This window comes from Oncorhynchus nerka, linkage group LG9a (assembly GCF_034236695.1).
Source record: "Oncorhynchus nerka isolate Pitt River linkage group LG9a, Oner_Uvic_2.0, whole genome shotgun sequence".
Classification (NCBI taxonomy): Eukaryota; Metazoa; Chordata; class Actinopteri; order Salmoniformes; family Salmonidae; genus Oncorhynchus; species Oncorhynchus nerka.
This window is the reverse complement of record NC_088404.1, coordinates 1,142,302-1,164,476: the sequence shown is the minus strand read 5'-3', so window position 1 is coordinate 1,164,476 and position 22,175 is coordinate 1,142,302. Positions and strand designations below refer to the sequence as shown.

Sequence of the window (22,175 nt, the reverse complement as noted above, 5' to 3'; positions counted from 1 at the left end):
GGTAACCGGTTAAATCGCAGCTCCTGGGTAACCGGTTAAATCGCAGCTCCTGGGTAACCGGTTAAATCACAGCTCCTGGGTAACCGGTTAAATCACAGCTCCTGGGTAACCGGTTAAATCACAGCTCCTGGGTAACTGGTTAAATAGGGAATAGGGTTCTATAGGACTCTGGTCTAAAGTAGTGTACTATATATAGGGAATAGGGTTCTATAGGACTCTGGTCTAAAGTAGTGTACTCTATATAGGGTACTATAGGGCTCTGGTCTAAAGTAGTGTACTATATAGGGAATAGGGTTCTATAGGGCTCTGGTCTAAAGTAGTGTACTATATATAGGGAATAGGGTTCTATAGGGCTCTGGTCTAAAGTAGTGCATTATATATAGGGAATAGGGTTCTATAGGGCTCTGGTCTAAAGTAGTGTACTATATATAGGGAATAGGGTTCTATAGGGCTCTGGTCTAAAGTAGTGTACTCTATATAGGGAATAGGGTTCTATAGGACTCTGGTCTAAAGTAGTGTACTCTATATAGGGAATAGGGTTCTATAGGACTCTGGTCTAAAGTAGTGTACTCTATATAGGGAATAGGGTTCTATAGGGCTCTGGTCTAAAGTAGTGTACTATATAGGGAATAGGGTTCTATAGGGCTCTGGTCTAAAGTAGTGTACTATATATAGGGAATAGGGTTCTATAGGGCTCTGGTCTAAAGTAGTGTACTCTATATAGGGTACTATAGGGCTCTGGTCTAAAGTAGTGTACTATGTACAATCACATTGAGGTGCTTAATTGTTACTCAGAAGTGATTTGATGTTGAGATAAAAACGGCTGCATTGGACCTTTAACGTTGAGCTCATTCTTGTTCTATTGTTTAACTCCGCCTATAGACCCTTTAACCCCGCCTATAGGCTAGATCACAGACCTTCCCTCCCTTGTCTTGTCTGCCGCTTATTGGTTGAATCCTTTCCCTCCGACCCCAGCGGACTTCGAGCAGTTAACAGCCCAGATGATGAAAACATATCGGCATACTACAATGTATATACCGCATACAAGGCAATGTAGATCGCGTTCAGGATTCCAATAACTTAACCTGACATTTGAGTGAATGACATCATTTGGTCTGGTAAATCCTCGCCGTGCAATCGGAAGCAGCATGTTTCGATTAGTTTATCTGACTTCTGAGTGTTTCATGGATTCTTTGCGGGAATTTTGTTCAGTAGTCTACTCAGAATAGAGGTAAGTTGACGTTTTGTAACTGAAGTTTATTTGTTATTAGTCTGACCGACTTTGCACCGCTAATGATTATTTGAAGATGATTGATCATGTCAATCACGATATTAGAATGTGGATTTCTTTTCACAGGTCACGATTGCTTAGAGAATATTTTGTTGAACTTCAGTGACCCATTGGTGCACGCAGCCACGTGAAAAGTAACGCTGATACTTTGTATCGATGGATGCAATCATGAAACTGTCGCAACAACTGCCGCGTTCAAAATAACTGGGAACTCGGAAAACTCCGACTTCAGTTTTTTCAAGACAAATGAGAAATTGCAAAAAATGAACTCCCACTGGGAAAAATCGTTTTGTACGGTCATCCAACTCGGAATTCCACGATGGGAACTCTGCATCTTTCTGTGGCTCTGACTTTCCGAACAGAAGATCACTAACGTTATGGTTTTTCCAGCGGTCTTGGAAGCGCCAAACGTCCACTAGAGCACGTTTGCATGGCCTGGTGCTCGGGTGGATGGAGATTTCACTTCATGACCAATGGAATGGTCTAAATAATTTAATTCCGCCCCTCCGGCGCACCGGGCCATGCAAAATCGATCCGCCCATTGTAGTGCGTTGAATCACCTAGCCAGACACTGTTCACATGCTAGTAGGAACAACGAAACTCAGACATTTCCGACTTGCTAATTGGTTGTAGTTATACACTCGCTGCGTTCAACCAGTTAGCAAGTCAGATACAAAAAAATTAAGCAAATATTTGTTACTCAATTGCATTGATATAAATGTATTTCAAGTCCATCTCAGAAAGGCATACTAGTTTCAGATTCCCCGAGCCCTGACACAGTAGGCTTACCCCATTACCACAATGGTGTTAAAGTTTTCCTGAAAATGTATGGGGGCTCCGAGTCCAATAGTGGGCTACAGGAGCCTAACGTTCTTCCTTATAGTCTAAGGATCTTACATGTTCTAGTTAAAGGAGAATTGGCTCTGGAAACCAAAACAGCTAAATACTCCATCTAAACATGAATCGATTCTCAAATGTGGTGTGGTTTTAGAAACATAACTTCCTCTACTTTCATATCACATCAAAATAATGTCACGAATGCAAAATACATTTACTGCTCAGTTTTAACCTGGTTTAACAGTTGTAGCCGACAGAGTTTTTTTCAGTGACAACAGGTTTGTGGCGTCTGTCTTCCGTTTACACACAGGTGTTCAGAGACGCAGATGGCTAATTAGCACAGGTAGTCAGTTCTGTCTTCCGTAAACAAGCGCTGTAAAATGGAAATATGTCCGTGTGGGCACGTTAACCCTATAAAGGTCTGTATCAATTTAATTTTTTAAAAATGTATTTTGTATTATTTCTTGCTGTTATAAAATATAATGTCCGTATGCTTTCAAAACCACAAACTCTGTCTGTTAATGTTTAGGCCGAGCGTCGCAGCTCTTTAACAAAACTCCCCTGTACAGAAGACTCCTTCATCCAAACACTCTGTAATGGAATGGAACTCAGAATCATGATCACGTGCTAGGGAGCTTCAGGATGGCTGCATCAGTTGGTTGAATCTTATAAACCTGTGCATGGTTTTACATAGTGACATTTGCATACTTTCCCTAAGAGGCTATTCATGCAAACAGCTATTAGACTATTCTGTGTCAAAGGTAGCCTACGTATTTGCAAATGCATCAACTTAATTTGCTTTAGAAAGTTGAGCTTCTTTGCAAACCTTTCTTTGTTGCAGCAGGAGGTATGACAATGACATGTCAGAGGCTAGACATGTAAATTCACTATCTAGACTCCATTGGCACGTCTAGCATATACCGTATGTGTGTGTATATATACATATGTACAGTGCCAGTCAAAAGATTGGAAACCTACTCATTCAAGGGGTTTTCTTTATTTTTACTATTATCTACATTGTAGAGTAGTGAAGACGTCAAAACTATGAAATAATATACAGTTGAAGTCGGAAGTTTACATACACTTAGGTTGGAGTCATTAAAACTAGTTTTTCAACCACTCCACACATTTATTGTTAACAAACTATAGTTTTGGCAAGTCGGTTGGGGCATCTGCTTTGTGCATCACGCAAGTAATTTTTCCAACAATTGTTTACAAACAGATTATTTCACTTATAATTCACTGTATCACAATTCCAGTGGGTCAGAAGTTTACATACACTAAGTTGATTGTGCCTTTAAACAGCTTGGAAAATTCCAGAAAATAATGTCCTGGCTTTAGAAGCTTCTGATAGGCTAATTGACATCATTTGAGTCAATTGGAGGTGTACATTTGGATGTATTTCAAGGCCTACCTTCATTTACATTACATTTACATTTAAGTCATTTAGCAGACGACTTACAAATTGGTGCGTTCACCTTATGACCTTCAAACTCAGTGCCTCTTTGCTTGACATCATGGGAAAATCAAAAGAAATTAGCCAAGACCTCAGAAAATAAATTGTAGACCACAAGTTTGATTCATCCTTGGGAGCAATTTCCAAATGAGGTACCACGTTCATCTGTACAAAATTGTCTGTACAAACAATAGTATGCAAGTATAAATGCCATGGGACCACGCAGCTGTCATACCGCTCAGGAAGGAGACGCGTTCTGTCTCCTAGAGATGAACGCACTTAGGTGCGAAAATCCCAGAACAGCAAAGGACCTTGTGAAGATGCTGGAGGAAACGAGTACAAAAGTATTTATATCCACAGTAAAACGAGTCCTATATCGACACAACCTGAAAGGCCGCTCAGCAAGGAAGAAGCCACTGCTCCAAATCCGCCATAAAAAAGCCAGAGGTTTGCAACTGCACATGGGGACAAAGATTGTACTTTTTGGAGAAATGTCCTCTGGTCTGATGAAACAAAAATAGAACTGTTTGGCCAGAATGACCATTGTTATGTTTGGTGGAAAAAGGGGGATGCTTGCAAGCCAAAGAACACCATCCCAACCGTGAAGCATGAGGGTGGCAGCATCATGTTGTGGAGGTGCTTTGCTGCAGGAGGGACTGGTGCACTTCACAAAATAGATGGCATCATGAGGATGGACAATTATGTGGATATATTGAAGCAATATCTCAAGACATCAGTCAGGAAGTTAAAGCTTGGTCCCAAATGAGTCTTCCAAATAGACAATGACCCCAAGCATACTTTCAAAGTTGTGGCAAAATGGCTTAAGGGCAACAAAGTCAAGGTATTGGAGTGGCCATCACAAAGCACTGACCTCAATCCTATAGAAAATTTGTGGGCAGAACTGAAAAGCATGTGCGAGCAAGGAGGCCTACAAACCTGACTCAGTTACACCAGCTATGTCACGAGGAATGGGCCAAAATTCACTCAACTTATTGTGGGAAACTTGTGGAAGGCTACCCAAAACATTTGACCCAAGTTAAACAATTTAAAGGCAATGCTACCAAATACTAATTGAGTGTATGTAAACTTCTGACCCACTGGGAATGTGATGAAAGAAATAAAAGCTGAAATAAATAATTATCTCTACTATTATTGAGATTATTGGGATTGTTTACTAGGATTAAATGTCAGGAATTGTGACATACTGAGTTTAAATGTATTTGGCTAAGGTGTATGTAAACTTCTTCATGAATCAATTGGACATTTTTAATAAGAAAGGAAGATGTTCCTAACCAAATACAGTTTGTTTTGTTTTCTCAGATGTATAAACTGAAGGTAGAAGCCTAAGTATTATTGTTTATTAGTTTACTCCAATTGGGGGAAGGGTTGTTGGGGAATATTTTACCCCAAAAAGATATGGGGGATTGGAAATGATGCAGACAGTTACATTGTTGCTTCCATCAATCTTTCCTCAATATTAAGCTGATCCACCCCTTTAAAAAATATATAAAACAATTAACCGCAGAGGGTATCCACATCCAATGGACAGCAGTGGAGAAGGTGGAAAGTTATAAGTTCCTAGGCATACACATCACAGACTAACTGAAATGGTCCACTCACAAAGACTGTGTGGTGAAGAATGCGCAACAGGCGCCTCTTTAACCTCAGGAGGCTGAAGAAATTTGTCTTGTCACCCAAACATTTACAGGTGCACAATCGGGCTGTATGTCAGCCTGGTACGGCAACTGCATCGCCCTCAACCGCAAGGCTCTCCAGAGTGTGGTGCGGTCTGCACAACGCATCACTGGGGGCAAACTACCTGCCCTCCATGACACCTACAGCACCCGATGTCACAGGAAGGCCAAAAAGATAATCAAGGACATCGACCACCCGAGCCACTGCCTGTTCACACTGCTACCATCCAGAAGGATATATATATATATATATATATATGGAATCATGTAGTAATTTGTTAAACAAATCAAAATATATTTGAGATTCTTCAAAGTAGCCACCCTGTACCTTGATGACAGCTTTGCACACTCTTGGCATTCTCTCAACCATCTTCACCTGGAATGCTTTTCCAACAGCATTGAAGGAATTCCCACATGCTGAGCACTTGTTGGCTGCTTTTCGTTCACTCTGCGGTCCAAGTCATCCCAAACCATCTCAATTGGTTTGACGCCGGGTGATTCTGGAGGTCATCTGATGCAGCAGTCCATCACTCTCCTTCTTGGTCAAGTAGCCCTTACATAGCCTGGAGGTGTGTTGATCATTGTCCTGTTGAAAAGCGCAAACCAGATGGGATGGCGTATTGCTGCAGAATGCTATGGTAGCCATGCTGGTTGTGTGCCTTGAATTCTAAATAAATCACAATGTCACCAGCAAAGCACCATCACACCACCTCCTCCATGCTTCACGGTTGGAATCACACATGTTGAGACCATCCATTCACCTACTCTGTGTCTCACAAAGACACAGTGGTTGGAACCAAAAATCTCACATTTGTCCATTACTCGTGTTTCTTGGCCCAAGCAAGTCTCTTCTTCTTATTGGTGTCCTTTAGTAGTGGTTTCTTTGCAGTAATTTGACCATGAACGTCTGATTCAAGCAGTCTCCTCTGAACAGCTGATGTTGATGTGTCTGTTACTTGAACTCTGTGAAGCATTTATTTGGGCTGCAATTTCTGAAGCTGTTAACTCTACTGAACTTATTCTCTGCAGCAGAGGTAACTCTGGGTCTTCCTTTCCATGAGAGCCATGTTCATCATAGCGCTTGATTTTCTAAAAGTAATAATGGACTATTGTTTCTCTTTGCTTATTTGAGCTTTTCTTGCCATAATATGGACTTGGTCTTTTACCAAGTAATCTTCTGTATATCACCCCTACCTTGTCACAACACAACTGATTTGGCTCCAACTCCTTAAGAAGGAAAGAAATTCCACAAATGAACTTTAACATCTACATGATCCGTGTGTCCCCCCTCTAACTGCACTGTCCAATTTACAGTGAAAGAATACCATGCTACTGTTTGAGGAGAGTGCACAGTTATGAACTTGTATTAATAAATCAATTAGGCACATTTGGGCAGTCTTGATACAACATTATGAAGAGATGTGCAATGGTTGATTGGATCAGTCTAAAACTTTGCACACACTGCTGCCATCTTGTGGCCAAAACCTAAATTGCGCCTGGGCTGGCATAATACCAATAATAATAATATCCTTTCTCTTGCATTTCAAAGATGGTACAAAAAAATATTTCTCCTACATTTGATTGCACATTTCCACAAACTTCAGTATTTCCCTTTTCAAATGGTATCAAGAATATGCAAATCATTGTGTTAGGTCCTGAGATGCAGGCAGTAAGATTTGGGTATGTCATTTTAGGCGAACATTTGAAAAAAGGGTCGGCTCCATTTAAACAAGGCACACCTGTTAATTTAAATGCATTCCAGGTGACTACCTCGTGAAACTGGTTGAGATAATGCCAAGAGTGCGAAAAGATGTCATTAAGACAAAAAGTGGCTACTTTTTTTATTTATTTTTTATTTCACCTTTATTTAACCAGGTAGGCTAGTTGAGAACAAGTTCTCATTTACAACTGCAACCTGGCCAAGATAAAGCAAAGCAGTGTGACACAGACAACAACTATATACAATAGTCTATATACAATGTGTGCAAAAGGCATGAGGAGGTAGGCGAATAATTACAATTTTGCAGATTAACACTGGGGTGATAAATGATCAGATGGTCATGTACAGGTAGAGATACTGGTGTGCAAAAGAGCAGAAAAGTAAATAAATAAAAACAGTATGGGGATGAGGTAGGTAAATTGGGTGGGCTATTTACCAATGGACTGTACAGCTGCAGCGATCGGTTAGCTGCTCAGATAGCAGATGTTTGAAGTTGGTGAGGGAGATAAAAGTCTCCAACTTCAATGATTTTTACAATTCATTCCAGTCACAGGCAGCAGAGAACTGGAAGGAAAGGCGGCCAAATGAGGTGTTGGCTTTAGAAGAATCTCAAATATAAAATATATTTGGATGTCTTTAACTTGTTGTTGTTGCTTACTACATGATTCCTTATGTTTTGTTTCATATTTTGGACGTCTTCGCTATTAATTTAAATAAAGAAATCTACTCATTCCAGGGGATGTGTCCAAACGTTTGACTGGTAGTGTGTGTGTGTTTTGTATGTATCCACACACTGAGTATAACAAACACCAGGAACACCTTCCTAATATTGAGTTGCACCCCCTTTTGCCCTCAGAACAGCCTCAATTGCCGGGGAATGGATTCTACAAGGTGTCAAACATTCCACAGGTATGCTGGCCCATGTTGACTCTGATACGTCACAGTTGTGTTAAGTTGGCTGAATGTCCTTTGGGTGGTGGACCATTCTTGATACACACGGGAAAACTATTGAGCGTGAAAAACCCAGCAGCGTTGCAGTTCTTGCATCTACTACCATACCCCGGTCAAAGGCATTTAAATCTTTTGTATTGCCCATTCACCCTCTGAATGGCACAAATACACAATCCATGTCTCTGTTGTCTCAAGGCTGAAGAATCCTTCTTTAACCCGTCTCTTCCCCTTCATCTACATGTCTCCTCCCCTTCATCTACATGTCTCCTCCCCTTCATCTACATGTCTCCTCCCCTTCATCTACATGTCTCCTCCCCTTAATCGACACTGAATGAAGTGGATTTAACAGGTGACATCAATAATGTCATGGAAAGAGCAGGTGTTACTCATGTTTTGTTCACTCAGTGTATGGATAACATCTAGTAAAATTAAATGATCCTTGGCCTGCTGGCCATCCAGTCCGTGGTCCTCTCTTCCCAACTCCAGGGGTGGGTGGGTTGGGGTCGACTCCAGGGGTGGGTGGGTTGGGGTCGACTCCAGGGGTGGGTGGGTTGGGGTCGACTCAGGGGTGGGTGGGTTGGGGTCGACTCCAGGGGTGGGTGGGTTGGGGCCGACTCCAGGGGTGGGTGGGTTGGGGCCGACTGGGTGGGTTGGGGTCGACTCCAGGGGTGGGTGGGTTGGGGCCGACTCCAGGGGTGGGTGGGTTGGGGCCGACTCCAGGGGTGGGTGGGTTGGGGCCGACTCCAGGGGTGGGTGGGTTGGGGCCGACTCAGGGGGGGGGTTGGGTCGACTCCAGGGGTGGGTGGGGGGTTGGGGTCGACTCCAGGGGTGGGTGGGTGGGTTGGGGCCGACTCCGGGGTGGGTGGGTTGGGGTCGACTCCAGGGGTGGGTGGGTTGGGGCCGACTCCGTGGGGTGGGTTGGGCCGACTCCGTGGGGTGGGTTGGGGCCGACTCCGTGGGTTGGGGCCGACTCCGTGGGGTGGGTTGGGGCCGACTCCGTGGGGGTGGGTTGGGGCCGACTCAGGGGTGGGTTGGGGCCGACTCCAGGGGGTGGGTTGGGGCCGACTCAGGGGTGGGTGGGTGGGTTGGGTCGACTCCAGGGGTGGGTGGGTTGGGGCCGACTCCAGGGGGGGTGGGTTGGGGCCGACTCCGTGGGGTGGATTTGGGCCGACTCCGTGGGGTGGGTTGGGGCCGACTCCGTGGGTTGGGGCCGACTCCGTGGGGTGGGTTGGGGCCGACTCCAGGGGTGGGTTGGGGCCGACTCCAGGGGGTGGGTTGGGGCCGACTCCAGGGGTGGGTTGGGGCCGACTCCGTGGGGTGGGTTGGGGCCGACTCCGTGGGGTGGGTTGGGGCCGACTCCGTGGGGTGGGTTGGGGCCGACTCCGTGGGGTGGGTTGGGGCCGACTCCAGGGGTGGGTTGGGGCCGACTCCAGGGGTGGGTTGGGGCCGACTCCAGGGGTGGGTTGGGGCCGACTCCATGGGGTGGGTTGGGGCCGACTCCATGGGGTGGGTTGGGGCCGACTCCATGGGGTGGGTTGGGGCCGACTCCATGGGGTGGGTTGGGGCCGACTCCATGGGGTGGGTTGGGGCCGACTCCATGGGGTGGGTTGGGGCCGACTCCATGGGTGGGTTGGGGCCGATTCCAGGGGTGAAAAAGCTGTGTGATTCAGAGTTGGTGTTTGTGTCACCAGGCTTTTTGTTTCAGGGGAAAATATGTCCTCTGGTCACTCAATATATAATTCGTCATAATGATGGGTAGCCACATTGTTTATATAGCTCTGGTCATGTCTAGTTTATCTAGACTCTTCATTCCATGGCAGCTAGATATAATAGCTAAAGGGCTAACCAAGAAAACATCCAAAAAGGACTCATTTGAGGCAAACAGGAGACACTTTACTTCTGACGCTAAGGCTTTATACCATTGTCTAAATATTCTATTATTGTGACTAATGACACAACTTTCCGAATGCACCGTATTCAGACCCTTACCATTTTTCCACGTTTTGTTACATTACTGCCTTATTCTAAAATGTATTTAAATGATTTGTTTTCAACACACAATACCCCATATTGGCAAAGTGAAAACAGGTGTTTGCAAATAAAATCAAATAAAAAATAAACATACCTTATTTCCGTAAGTATTCAGACCCTTTTCTATGAGACTCGAAATTGAGCTCAGGTGCATCCTGTTTCTATTGATCATCAATTGATTGGACATGATTTGGAAAGGCACACGTCTGTCTATATAAAGGTCTCACATTTGACGGAATTGTCCTTAGAGCTCCGAGACAGGATTGTGTCAAGGCACAGATCTTTGGAAGGGTACCAAAAAGTGTCTGCCACATTGAAGGTCCTCAAGAACACAGTGGCCTCCCTCATTCTTAAATGGAAGAAGTTTGGATCCACCAACACTTTTCCTAGAGCTGGCCGCCCAGCTAAACTGAACAATTGGGGGAGCAGGGCCTTGGTCAGGGAAGTGATGAAGAACCCGATGGTCACACTGACAGAGCTCCAGAGTTCCTCTGTGGAGATGGGAGAACCTTCCAGCAGGACAAACATCTCTGCAGCACTCCACCAATCAGGCCTTTTATGGTAGAGTGGCCAGACGGAAGGCACTCCTCAGTAAAAGCCATTTGACAGCCCGCTTGGAGTTTGCCAAAAGCATCTAAAGGACCCTCAGACTATCCCTACGGTGAAGCATAGTGGTGGCAGCATCACGCTGTGGGGATGTTTTTCAGCGGCAGGGACTGGCAGACCAGTCAGGATCGAGGTAAAGATGAACAGAGCAAAGTACAGAGAGATCCTTGATGAAAACCTGCTCCAGAGCGCTCAGGACCTCAGACTGGGGCGAAGGTTCACCTTCCAAAAGGAAAACAACCCTAAACACACAGCCAAGACAATGCAGGAGTGGCTTCGGGTCTCTAAATGTCCTTGAGTGGCCCAGCCAGAGCTCGGACGAACCCGATCAACCATCGCTGGAGAGACCTGAAAATAGCTGTGCAGCGACGCTCCTCATCCAACCTGACTTGAGAGGATCTGCAGAGAAGAATGGGAGAAACTCCCCAAATACAGGTGTGCCAAGCTTGTTGCGTCATACCCAAGAAGACTCGGCTGTAATCGCTGCCAAAGGTGCTTCAATAAAGTACTGAGTAAACTGTCTGAATACTTATGTAAATGTTATTTTTCAGATTTTTGTCATGCAGTCAAAGGCTCTGGATGCTTTCCGAATGCACTGCGTGTGTATATATACAAAGGTATGTGGACACCCTTCATATTATTGGATTAGGCTATTTCAGCCACACCCGTTGCTGGCAGGTGTATAGAATCGAGCACACCGCCATGCAATCTCCATAGACAAACAGTGGCAGTAGAATGACCTTTCCAACAAGTCAGTTCATCAAATTTCTGACTTGCTAGAGCTGCCCCAGTCAACTGTAAGTACTATTATTGTAAACTGGAAACATCTAGGAGAAACAACGGCCCAGCCATGAAGTGGTAGGTCACACAAGCTCACAGAATGGGACCGCTGAAGCGCGTAACGTGTAAATATCATCTGTCCTTGGTTGCAACACCCAGGAGAAAACTACCTGCCCGAATGCATAGTACCAACTGTAAAGTTTGGTGGAGGAGGAATAATGGTCTGGGGCTGTTTTTCATGGTTCGGGCCCCTTAGTTCCGGTGAAGGGAAATCTTAACACTACAGCATACAATTACATTCTAGATGATTCTGTGCTTCTAACATTGTTGCAACAGTTTGGGGAAGACCCTTTCCTAGTTCAACATGACAATGCCCCGTGCACCAAGCAAGGTCCATACAGAAATAGTTTGTCGATAGTTGTGGAAGAACTTGACTGGCCTGCTCAGAGCCCTGACCTCAACCCCATCAAACACCTTTGGGATGAATTGGAACGCAGACTGCGAGCCAGACCTAATCACCATAAATCAGTGCGTGACCTCACTAAATATCTAACATCTAGTGGAAAGCCTTCCCAGAAGTGTGGAGGCTGTTTTATAGCGGCAAAGGGGAAACAACTCAATATTAATGCCGATGATTTTGGAATGAGATGTTTGACGAGCAAGTGTCCACATACTTTTGGTCGTGTAGTGTATGTAACCTCACAATGTACTGTGGTTCATAGACTTACTGCTTTCCTTGGTATCGGTCAATCAATGTGCCGTTTTCCTCCTGTTTTGTTTCACTGATAACGTTGTATTGAAGAGAATGTAATGTTGTGTTGAAGAGAATGTCATGTTGTGTGACAGCAGAATGTAATGTTGTGTTGAAGAGAATGTAATGTTGTGTGACAGCAGAATGTAATGTTGTGTTGAAGAGAATGTAATGTTGTGTGACAGCAGAATGTAATGTTGTGTTGAAGAGAATGTAATGTTGTGACAGCAGAATGTTGTGTTGAAGAGAATGTCATGTTGTGTGACAGCAGAATGTAATGTTGTGACAGCAGAATGTTGTGTTGAAGAGAATGTCATGTTGTGTGACAGCAGAATGTAATGTTGTGACAGCAGAATGTTGTGTTGAAGAGAATGTAATGTTGTGTGACAGCAGAATGTTGTGTTGAAGAGAATGTAATGTTGTGTTGAAGAGAATGTAATGTTGTGACAGCAGAATGTTGTGTGACAGCAGAATGTTGTGTGACAGCAGAATGTAATGTTGTGTGACAGCAGAATGTTGTGTGACAGCAGACACAGTGAACTCTAAGGTCCACCCCTGAACTCACTGCAGGAAGGATAATTATTAATTGGTCACGCTGGTCAGACTGACCCCGTACCAGAACCTGCTTTTCTACGTGTCAATAAGTAATATGTCATGAATCATAAGCCAACATCTCTCTTCAGTTGGTGTGTGTGTGTGTGTGTGTACACCTCTATCCTCCTGACGTGTGGCTAGCTAACCACCAGTCCCTCCTACCTGAGGTGTTGGAGAGATGAGACTGTAGAGCGCCTCGGCGTGGACTGTAGAGCGCCTCTGCGTGGGCTGTAGAGCGCCTCTGCGTGGGCTGTAGAGCGCCTCTGCGTGGGCTGTAGAGCGCCTCTGCGTGGGCTGTAGAGCGCCTCTGCGTGGGCTGTAGAGCGCGTGGGCTGTAGAGCGCGTGGGCTGTAGAGCGCCTCTGCGTGGGCTGTAGAGCGCCTCAGCGTGGGCTGTAGAGCGCCTCAGCGTGGGCTGTAGAGCGCGTGGGCTGTAGAGCGCCTCTGCGTGGGCTGTAGAGCGCGTGGGCTGTAGAGCGCCTGCGTGGGCTGTAGAGCGCGTGGGCTGTATAGCGCCTCGGCGTGGGCTGTATAGCGCCTCGGCGTGGGCTGTAGAGCGCCTCGGCGTGGGCTGTAGAGCGCCTCGGCGTGGGCTGTAGAGCGCCTCTGCGTGGGCTGTAGAGCGCCTCTGCGTGGGCTGTAGAGCGCCTCTGCGTGGGCTGTAGAGCGCCTCTGCGTGGGCTGTAGAGCGCCTCTGCGTGGGCTGTAGAGCGCCTCTGCGTGGGCTGTAGAGCGCGTGGGCTGTAGAGCGCCTCTGCGTGGGCTGTAGAGCGCGTGGGCTGTAGAGCGCCTCTGCGTGGGCTGTAGAGCGCGTTGGCTGTAGAGCGCCTCGGCGTGGGCTGTAGAGCGCCTCGGCGTGGGCTGTAGAGCGCGTGGGCTGTAGAGCGCGTGGGCTGTAGAGCGCGTGGGCTGTAGAGCGCGTGGGCTGTAGAGCGCCTCGGCGTGGGCTGTAGAGCGCCTCGGCGTGGGCTGTAGAGCGCCTCGGCGTGGGCTGTAGAGCGCCTCGGCGTGGGCTGTAGAGCGCCTCTGCGTGGGCTGTAGAGCGCGTGGGCTGTAGAGCGCCTCTGCGTGGTATGTAGAGCGCGTGGGCTGTAGAGCGCCTCTGCGTGGGCTGTAGAGCGCCTCTGCGTGGGCTGTAGAGCGCGTGGGCTGTAGAGCGCCTCTGCGTGGGCTGTAGAGCGCGTGGGCTGTAGAGCGCGTGGGCTGCGTGGGCTGTAGAGCGCCTCTGCGTGGGCTGTAGAGCGCCTCTGCGTGGGCTGTAGAGCGCCTCTGCGTGGGCTGTAGAGCGCCTCGGCGTGGGCTGTAGAGGGCGTGGTATGTAGAGCGCCTCGGCGTGGGCTGTAGAGGGCGTGGTATGTAGAGCGCCTCTGCGTGGGCTGTAGAGCGCCTCTGCGTGGGCTGTAGAGCGCCTCTGCGTGGGCTGTAGAGCGCCTCTGCGTGGGCTGTAGAGCGCCTCGGCGTGGGCTGTAGAATACCCCTGTGCGCTAGATGGGGCGACCTGTCTACGTCTGTGGTTAGGTTGTGGCCCACATGAGTTAAATGTACTTCACCATGATGGTATTTCCATGTCCTCTGCAAAGAGGTTGATAACACATCTCAGTATTACTGACAAAGCATCGGTGGTGTTTCCTTGAGAAGGTTTGAAATACATTCTTCAGTTTACTCCCCCTCAATATGTTCTGAAGTTACAGTTCTGTGGTGAAGGGGGATTTAATCACGTTTGTGTGAAGCAGAAATGACAGAGGGCAGAACACATGTGGAGTCTCCATTCCAACCTCACCACAGTAAATGGCGTGAGTCATACGTGTTGCCTATATTGCCTTATATAGCAAAACACAAGACAGGAATGGGCTGGAGACTTACAGCACTGTTTGGAGATGTAGAAGGTGGTACGTTAAACAGAGGCTGCTTTAAACTACTGTACTTTACTTCTTGTCCAGCTATTTTGGGACAAATGCTATTTTATCGTGATCTGTTTTCTTTCTTCCTGACAAGGTCACAAGCTCCCAAGGCCTTGTGATGTTGTACTTGTCTTCTCTCTGAACAGGAAGAGGTGGATGCTTGTATTTTCAACAGATGTACTTATTCTTGTTTTGGTATTTGACTGTGAGTTGAGATGTTTTGTTGTTGCTCGTAAGTGAACAGAGGTAGCCTGGTTCCTAGTCTGTTTGTGATAATATTCCACTCCTGTTTGACATATGACACGGAGTGGAATGTTAGCACAAAACAGGTCTGGATTTCAGGCTAGATCAGAAGAACTAAAACGTTGAACTTTTGACCTGAGTGACCTCATGTCTGAGACCTCTTTTTAACAGAAACACTCTATATTATTGTGTTTTTGAAAGACATGAACATTGATATTCATATTTGTAACCATAGAGTTGATCAAATGGGGACAGAGGAGCTAGAAACTCACTAGAACTTCAACTTTTGAAATCATTTGAATCGAACGACCTCATATCTGTTAAGCACTTTGAACAGCATTTGTAGTGAGAAATGTGCTGTATAAACATCTATTCTCTCCTGTGTCTCAGATCCTGGTCTATTATCGGACCACCACAGAGTCAACACATGATGAGCAACAGCAGTAAACGAGTCCAGTCAGGCTTCACTGTCGCCCCGGTGGTCCAGAGCAAGATGCCCCGGCTGGAAGGGCCCATCATTGGTAGAGTGGCATCTACAGAGGCAGGAGGGCTCTCTAAACCAGCCAGCCTGGCTCACTACCCCTCTGCCCCCCACCACACACCCCAGACCCAGCAGAACAACAGGGCCTACTTCACCTATGACCTTGGGGGTCACGACCTCTCTGACCCTGACCTCCGACCTTCCGGGAGCCCCTCTGAGGGGTTGCTGCTGAACAGGAGGAATGTGGGGGTTTCCCCTCAGAGCACGGAGGAGGGGTCGTTACGAAACCAGGTAGATTACAGCAGGACAGAGACATTTTCTACTGAGAGTCGTAGTGTTAGTGGTAGTAACTCTGTCTCAGCTACTGCTCAGGACACTCCAGCTAAGCAGGGTTTTACCTACTACACCAGGAGCCCAGGTGGGCTGAGGAGTCCCACCAGCGGGCCTGGGACCATCGCTATGCCCATTGCTGTGAGGAAGCAGCCCCCTGTTGGAGGAGTTAGCCTCTCCCCTCAGTCTGACAACTCTGTCTGTCTGAGTCTGGCTGTTCCCAAACCGCTCTACGGACATCCCTCCCCCTGCTGTTCTGAGCTGGGCTGTACTGTAGGACAGAGGCACAGTCTGGAGCAGAGGGGGGGAGTACACAGGATCCATCCCCATCTTAATGTGTATGAGGGGTGGATGTATAGTCCTAGCTCCCACCACCACCCCAGGGCTCTGCAGCCGGAGCACGGTGTTGAGACAGAGAGACTATCAGACAGATTGCCTCTAAAAGATGGCAAGGACCACCAACACCACCCCAATGGAATCCCCAACAGAGCAGCATCGGCACAAAGGTTTCCTGTCTTCATGGAACCAACCTACAGCATTGGTTACCCATGTTCCCCGGCCCGTGCCGTACTAAGCCCCTCCTCATTTACATGTGACCCCCTCTCTTCACAGTTAAGCGCCTCCCCCTATGGGGCTGATCAATGCCAACGTCTACAAATCCCCTCTAAACGTCCAACCTATCACAGCTTGGTCTCTTCCCACCCCTCCTGCTCTTCCTCTCACCCCTCCTGCTCTTCCTCTCACCCCTCCTGCTCTTCCTCTCACCCCTCCTGCTCTTCCTCTCACCGCTCCTGCTCTTCCTCTCACCCCTCCTCCCATCCCTCTCACCCCTCCTCCCATCCCTCCTGCCATCCCTCTCATCCCTCCTGCCATCCCTCTCATCCCTTCCACCCGACAACATACAAACCCATGACCCCTTTGCACCATGGCGTTCCGGTAACATCACAGGTTTATCAGGGCCGCTCTCCTCCCAATGTGGCCAAATACAGCCAGCTCCCAATCACACAGCCCATGTTTTACTACCATCCTCAGGCAAATGTGGAGGGAGAGAGTGAGAGTTGTGGAGCAGGGTTTAAAGATGCAGGAGGAGGAATGCACAGAGACTGGGAGGACGTTATGGTCCCTAAAGGTTCTAAACGAGCCCTACCTCCCAGTCCCACCCAGACAGGACCCCACCTAGCTTCTCATCTTCCCAGCAAAGCAACCCCCTCCCACTACCTTGTCACCCAGTCTATGTACAGTACTGATGTCCCCATGTCTAGCCACATGGCTCCTAGTAGCCACCCATACCTCAGGAGTTTTGACCAGCCCTCCTATCATCAATTGTACAGGATGCCCCTGAATGCAGCAGGTCAGATGAGAACCCCTGCTATAGCCCCAGAGAGACCCTGTGCCTCTCCATCTCCCCCCAGCAGCCTACAGCGGACTGAGAGACCCCTGGACTACTCCCTGACTCAGTACAGATCTCCAGTCACCTCTCCTCAGGTCTCCTCCCCCAGGAGATACCACCTATCTCGGGGACACTCTGACTCCACACTCCCTGGAGCCCCACTGACTGTCTCCACCACACTGTCACAGGCTGACTATGGCCATCACAACCACCCAGCCAACCACCACCACCACAGAAACAACCATGCTACTACAGCCATGTGTACAACTGCTGTAAACTATGGCAACCACAACCACCACACAACTACAGCCAACCAGAACAACCACCAACACACAACTACACGTAACCATCACAACGCCACGTGTCGGGGAATGACTGGTTCTACTGTAGTGAGGCTTCGAGACAGTCCTGTCCCTCAGTCTAATGTGCATGGAGACATGATCACTACTGGTACAGAAACGCTGAAGAGATGTGTCTCAGTCTCAGACCGACCCATCAACATAGACTCTCCCTCACCAAAACACACACAGGACAATGGGGATGACGTCATTGATGTGGAACTGTATCAGAAACGACAGAAGATGAAGACGAACGGAGAGGGAGAGAGAGCAGAGGGATATAGAGCAGAGGGAGGGAGAGCAGAGGTGAACGGAGAGGGAGGCGGACTCGATAGCTGTCAGTCTCCCTCTCCTCCCATGCCAGTCATCAACAATGTTTTCAGCCTGGCTCCATACAAGGCTTACCTAGAGGCTGCTGGCATGCTGTCTCTACCTGTTAGAGGATCTCAGAAAACTGACAGCCATCCTTCTGGACACTGTGTGCTCAAACCTGAGACCCAATCAGACCCTCACAGACGTCATCAACACAGACAGGAAACAGGCCCTACATCTGACCCACACAGGCCTGAGAGAGACCCTGAACGAGAGGAAGGGAAGCCTGTATCAATCAATCACAGGATTGGTAACCATGTAGTCCGACCAGCCTCAGAACAGCAGAGGCCTGTAGTCCAGCAGAGGATTCTGGGTACTGTAGTCAGATCAGACACTACACAGAAGAAGCCTGTAGTGCCTGTTTTTAGTGAACCACCGCAGGAACCAGAGAGGGAGGTGGAAGTGAAGACTGACGATTTGCAGATTAAAGTCGTTAAGGAAGAGGAGGAGGAACCACAGCAAGAACCAGAGAGGGAGGTGGAAGTGAAGACTGATGACGACATGCAGACTAAAGTGGTTATTAAGGAAGAGGAAGAGATGGAGGTGGCAGCAGCAACAACAGAGCCGGGTGTGTTTGTACATGATCTCACCGTGGGTGTTATTAAGAAATGTGAATCTGATCAACTGGACAGTAAATTGTCAATAGCGTCAGATAAATATATTTCTATTATGTCAGCTACAGATAGATGTGTGATGGAAGGATCTTTTACTTACAACGAGCACCACCATCAGCCCCTGTCCAACCACCATCCATCCCATCCCCTGTCCAACCACCATCCATCCCATCCCCTGTCCGACCACCATCCATCCCATCCCCTGTCCAACCACCATCCATCCCATCCCCAGTCCAACCACCATCCATCCCATCCCCTGTCCAACCACCATCCATTCCAGCCCCTGTCCAACCACCATCCATTCCAGCCCCTGTCCAACCACCATCCATTCCAGCCCCTGTCCAACCACCATCCATCCCAGCCCCTGTCCAACCACCATCCATCCCATCCCCTGTCCAACCACCATCCATCCCATCCCCAGTCCGACCACCATCCATCCCAGCCCCAGTCCGAGCACCATCCATCCCAGCCCCAGTCCGAGCACCATCCATCCCAGCCCCAGTCCGAGCACCATCCATCCCAGCCCCAGTCCGAGCACCATCCATCCCAGCCACAGTCCAACCACCATCCATCCCAGCCCCTGTCCAACCACTATCCACCCAATCCGCCGCAGCCCCACCTACGTCCCAAATCAACAACTCCACCCCAACCCCTCTCAATAAGGCATAGGATAGTTGGCGCGTTCACCCATAACATGCACCACCCTCCCCAGGCCCATCAGAAGCCCTATGACCAGACTGCTACACCACACCCCAAATCATCCAGCCCTCCCCAATCCGCCAACCCAGCCACCACCAAACTGAACCTTCAAAACATCCCTCCTCAATGTCTCAAACTATCCACTTATAAGATCGTCCTGCCAGATAACATGCTCCGGGCTGTTGCTCCCCCTCCCTGCTCTACAGAGGTCCCACAGTCACCCACTGACGCTACAGCTGTAGCCAAATCCAGCCGCAGCCCTCATGCCCTTTCAGACAGCAACTACAGCTCCCGACCAGCCAGACAGCACTTCCTAGAGCTGCACCTCTTACTTTGTAACCTGGTTTCCAGCTGTGTGTCCCACACCCCACCCACAGAGCTCCAAACCTGGCTGTCCCAGCTGGACATCTCCCTTACCTCCACCGCCATTTCCCCACCCAAGGCCCAGAAGGTGACCTCTCTGCTGGGTTCTGAGGCCAGGGAGGTGTGGCTGAGGGGACCAGAGACCCAGGCTGCCCTCCAGAATGTGCTCCAGAGACTGGGGCAGTATGTAGCCCAGAAGCAGTGTCCCTTCCCCCATGTGATGAGGGCAGGTGCGGTGTTTGTTCCCATGCTGGTGGTCAAGGAGCTGCTCTTCCCTCAGGTCCAGGGGGTCTACATCGACCAGGTTCTCCAGGTACAGTTGTGACGTACTGGATCTCGATCTAATCTTAAATCAATACATTTTAGCACCATACATAACGTCACTCATTTTCATTACACGTGACAGGTCACTCATTTCATTACACGTGACAGGTCACTCATTTCATTACACGTGACAGGTCACTCATTTCATTACACGTGACAGGTCACTCATTTCATTACACGTGACAGGTCACTCATTTCATTACACGTGACAGGTCACTCATTTCATTACACGTGACAGGTCACTCATTTTCATTACACGTGACAGGTCACTCATTTCATTACACGTGACAGGTCACTCATTTCATTACACGTGACAGGTCACTCATTTCATTACACGTGACAGGTCACTCATTTCATTACACGTGACAGGTCACTCATTTCATTACACGTGACAGGTCACTCATTTTCATTGCAGTGCATTCGGAAAGTATTCAGACCCCTTGACTTTTTCCACGTTACGTTACAGCCTTATTCTGAAATGGATTAAATTGTTTTTTTCCTCATCAATCTACACACAATACCCCATAATGACATCACAATACCCCATAATGACATCACAATACCCCATAATGACATCACAATACCCCATAATGACATCACAATACCCCATAATGACATCACAATACCCCATAAGGACATCACAATACCCCATAAGGACATCACAATACCCACCCCATAATGACAAAGCAAAAACAGGTTTAGATATTTTTGCAAATTTATAAAAAATAAAACTGAAATATACCATTTTACATAGTACTGAGTAAAGGGTCTGAATACTTTTGTTGAAGTACCTCTGCCAGCGATTACATCCTCGAGTCTTCTTGGGTATGACGCTACAAGCTTGGCACACCTGTATTTGAGGAGTTTCTCCCATTCTTCTCTGCAGATCCTCTCAAGCTCTGTCAGGTTGGATGGGGAGCGTCGCTGCACAGCTATTTTCAGGTCTCCCCAGAGATGTTTGATCGGGTTCAAGTCCGAGCTCTGGCTGTGCCACTCAAGGACATTTAGAGACTTGTCCAGAAGCCACTCCTGTGTTGTCTTGGCTGTGTGCTTAGGGTCGTTGTCCTATTAGTCTGGGGCGAAGATTCACCTTCCCGAGCTCCTGGTTTTCATAAGGATCTCTCTGTACTTTGCTCTGTTCATCTTTCCCTCGATCCTGACTAGTCTTCCAGTCCCTGCTGCTGAAAAACATTCCCACAACATGATTCCACCATGCTTCACCGTAGGGATGGTGCCTGGCTTCCTCCAGATGTGACGCTTGGCATTTCGGCCAAAGAGTTCAATCTTGATTTCATCAGGCCAGAGAATCTTGTTTTGCATCATCTGAAAGTCCTTTAGGTGCTTTTTGGTAAACTGATCTGCTTTTTACTGAGGAGTGGATTCAGTCTGGCCACTCTACCATAAGGTCTGATTGGTGGAGTGCTGCAGAGATTGTTGTCCTGCTGGAAGGTTTTCCCATCTCCACAGAGGAACTCTGGAGCACTGTCAGAGTGACCATCGGGTTCTTGGTCACCTCCATGTCCAAGGCCCTATTCCCCCAAATGTTCAGTTTGGCTGGGTGGCCAGCTCTAGGAAGAGTCTTGGTGGTTCCAAACTTCTTCCATTTAAGAAAGAGGGAGGCCACTGTGTTCTTGGGGACCTTCAATGCTGCAGACATTTTTTTGGTACCCTTCCCCAGATCTCTGCCTCGACACAATCCTGTCTCTGAACTCTACGGACAGTTCCTTCAACCCTCATGGCTTGGTTTTTGTTCTGACATGCACTGTGGACTGTAGGACCTTATATAGACAGGTGTGTGCCTTTCCAAATCATGTCCAATCAATTCAATTTACCACAGGTGGACTCCAATCAAGTTGCAGAACTCAATTCCGAGTCTCATAGCAAAGGGTCTGAATACTTATGTATTTCTGTTTTTTTAAAAATAGATTTTCAAAAATATATAAAAACCTGTTTTCGCTTTGTCATTTTGGGGTATTGTGTGTAGATCGATGTCATTTTGGGGTATTGTGTGTAGATCGATGACATTTTGGGGTATTGTGTGTAGATCGATGTCATTTTGGGGTATTGTGTGTAGATCGATGACATTTTTACATTTTCTTTACCTATTATAGAATAAGCCCATAACGTAATAAAATGTGGAAAAAGTCAAGGGTCTGAATACTTTCTGAATGCACTGTATATAAAAGTATGTGGACACCCCTTCAAATGAGTGTATTCTGCTATTTTAGCCACACCCATTGCTGAAGTGCGTAGCACATAAAACTCGTCTGTCCTCGATTGCAAGACTCACTACCGAGTTAGAAACTGCCTCTGGAAGCAACGTAAGAAGAACTGTTTGTCGGGAGCTTCATGAAATGGGTTTTCATGGCCGAGCAGCCGCACACAAGCCTAAGATCACCATGCGTAACAC

At 47.7% G+C, this 22,175-nt stretch overlaps 1 protein-coding gene across 3 annotated transcripts in view; it reads left to right on the top strand.

The window, feature by feature from the left end:
• The first annotated feature begins 975 nt into the window (after positions 1 to 975).
• The window catches only part of lg9ah15orf39 (linkage group 9a C15orf39 homolog), a 51,485-nt gene continuing 30,285 nt past the window's right edge, over positions 976 to 22,175 (top strand). Inside the window, exons 1-2 of one of the 3 annotated variants that reach the window (XM_065022179.1) lie at positions 976 to 1,231; positions 15,245 to 19,754. In XM_065022179.1, coding sequence (XP_064878251.1) covers positions 15,282 to 19,754 — 4,473 coding nt within the window. In that variant the 5' untranslated portion in view covers positions 976 to 1,231; positions 15,245 to 15,281. Of the gene's footprint in view, positions 1,232 to 4,835; positions 7,908 to 15,244; positions 19,755 to 22,175 lie in introns of those variants that run through there. The other 2 variants (XM_065022180.1, XM_065022178.1) reach the window with 2 other exon arrangements.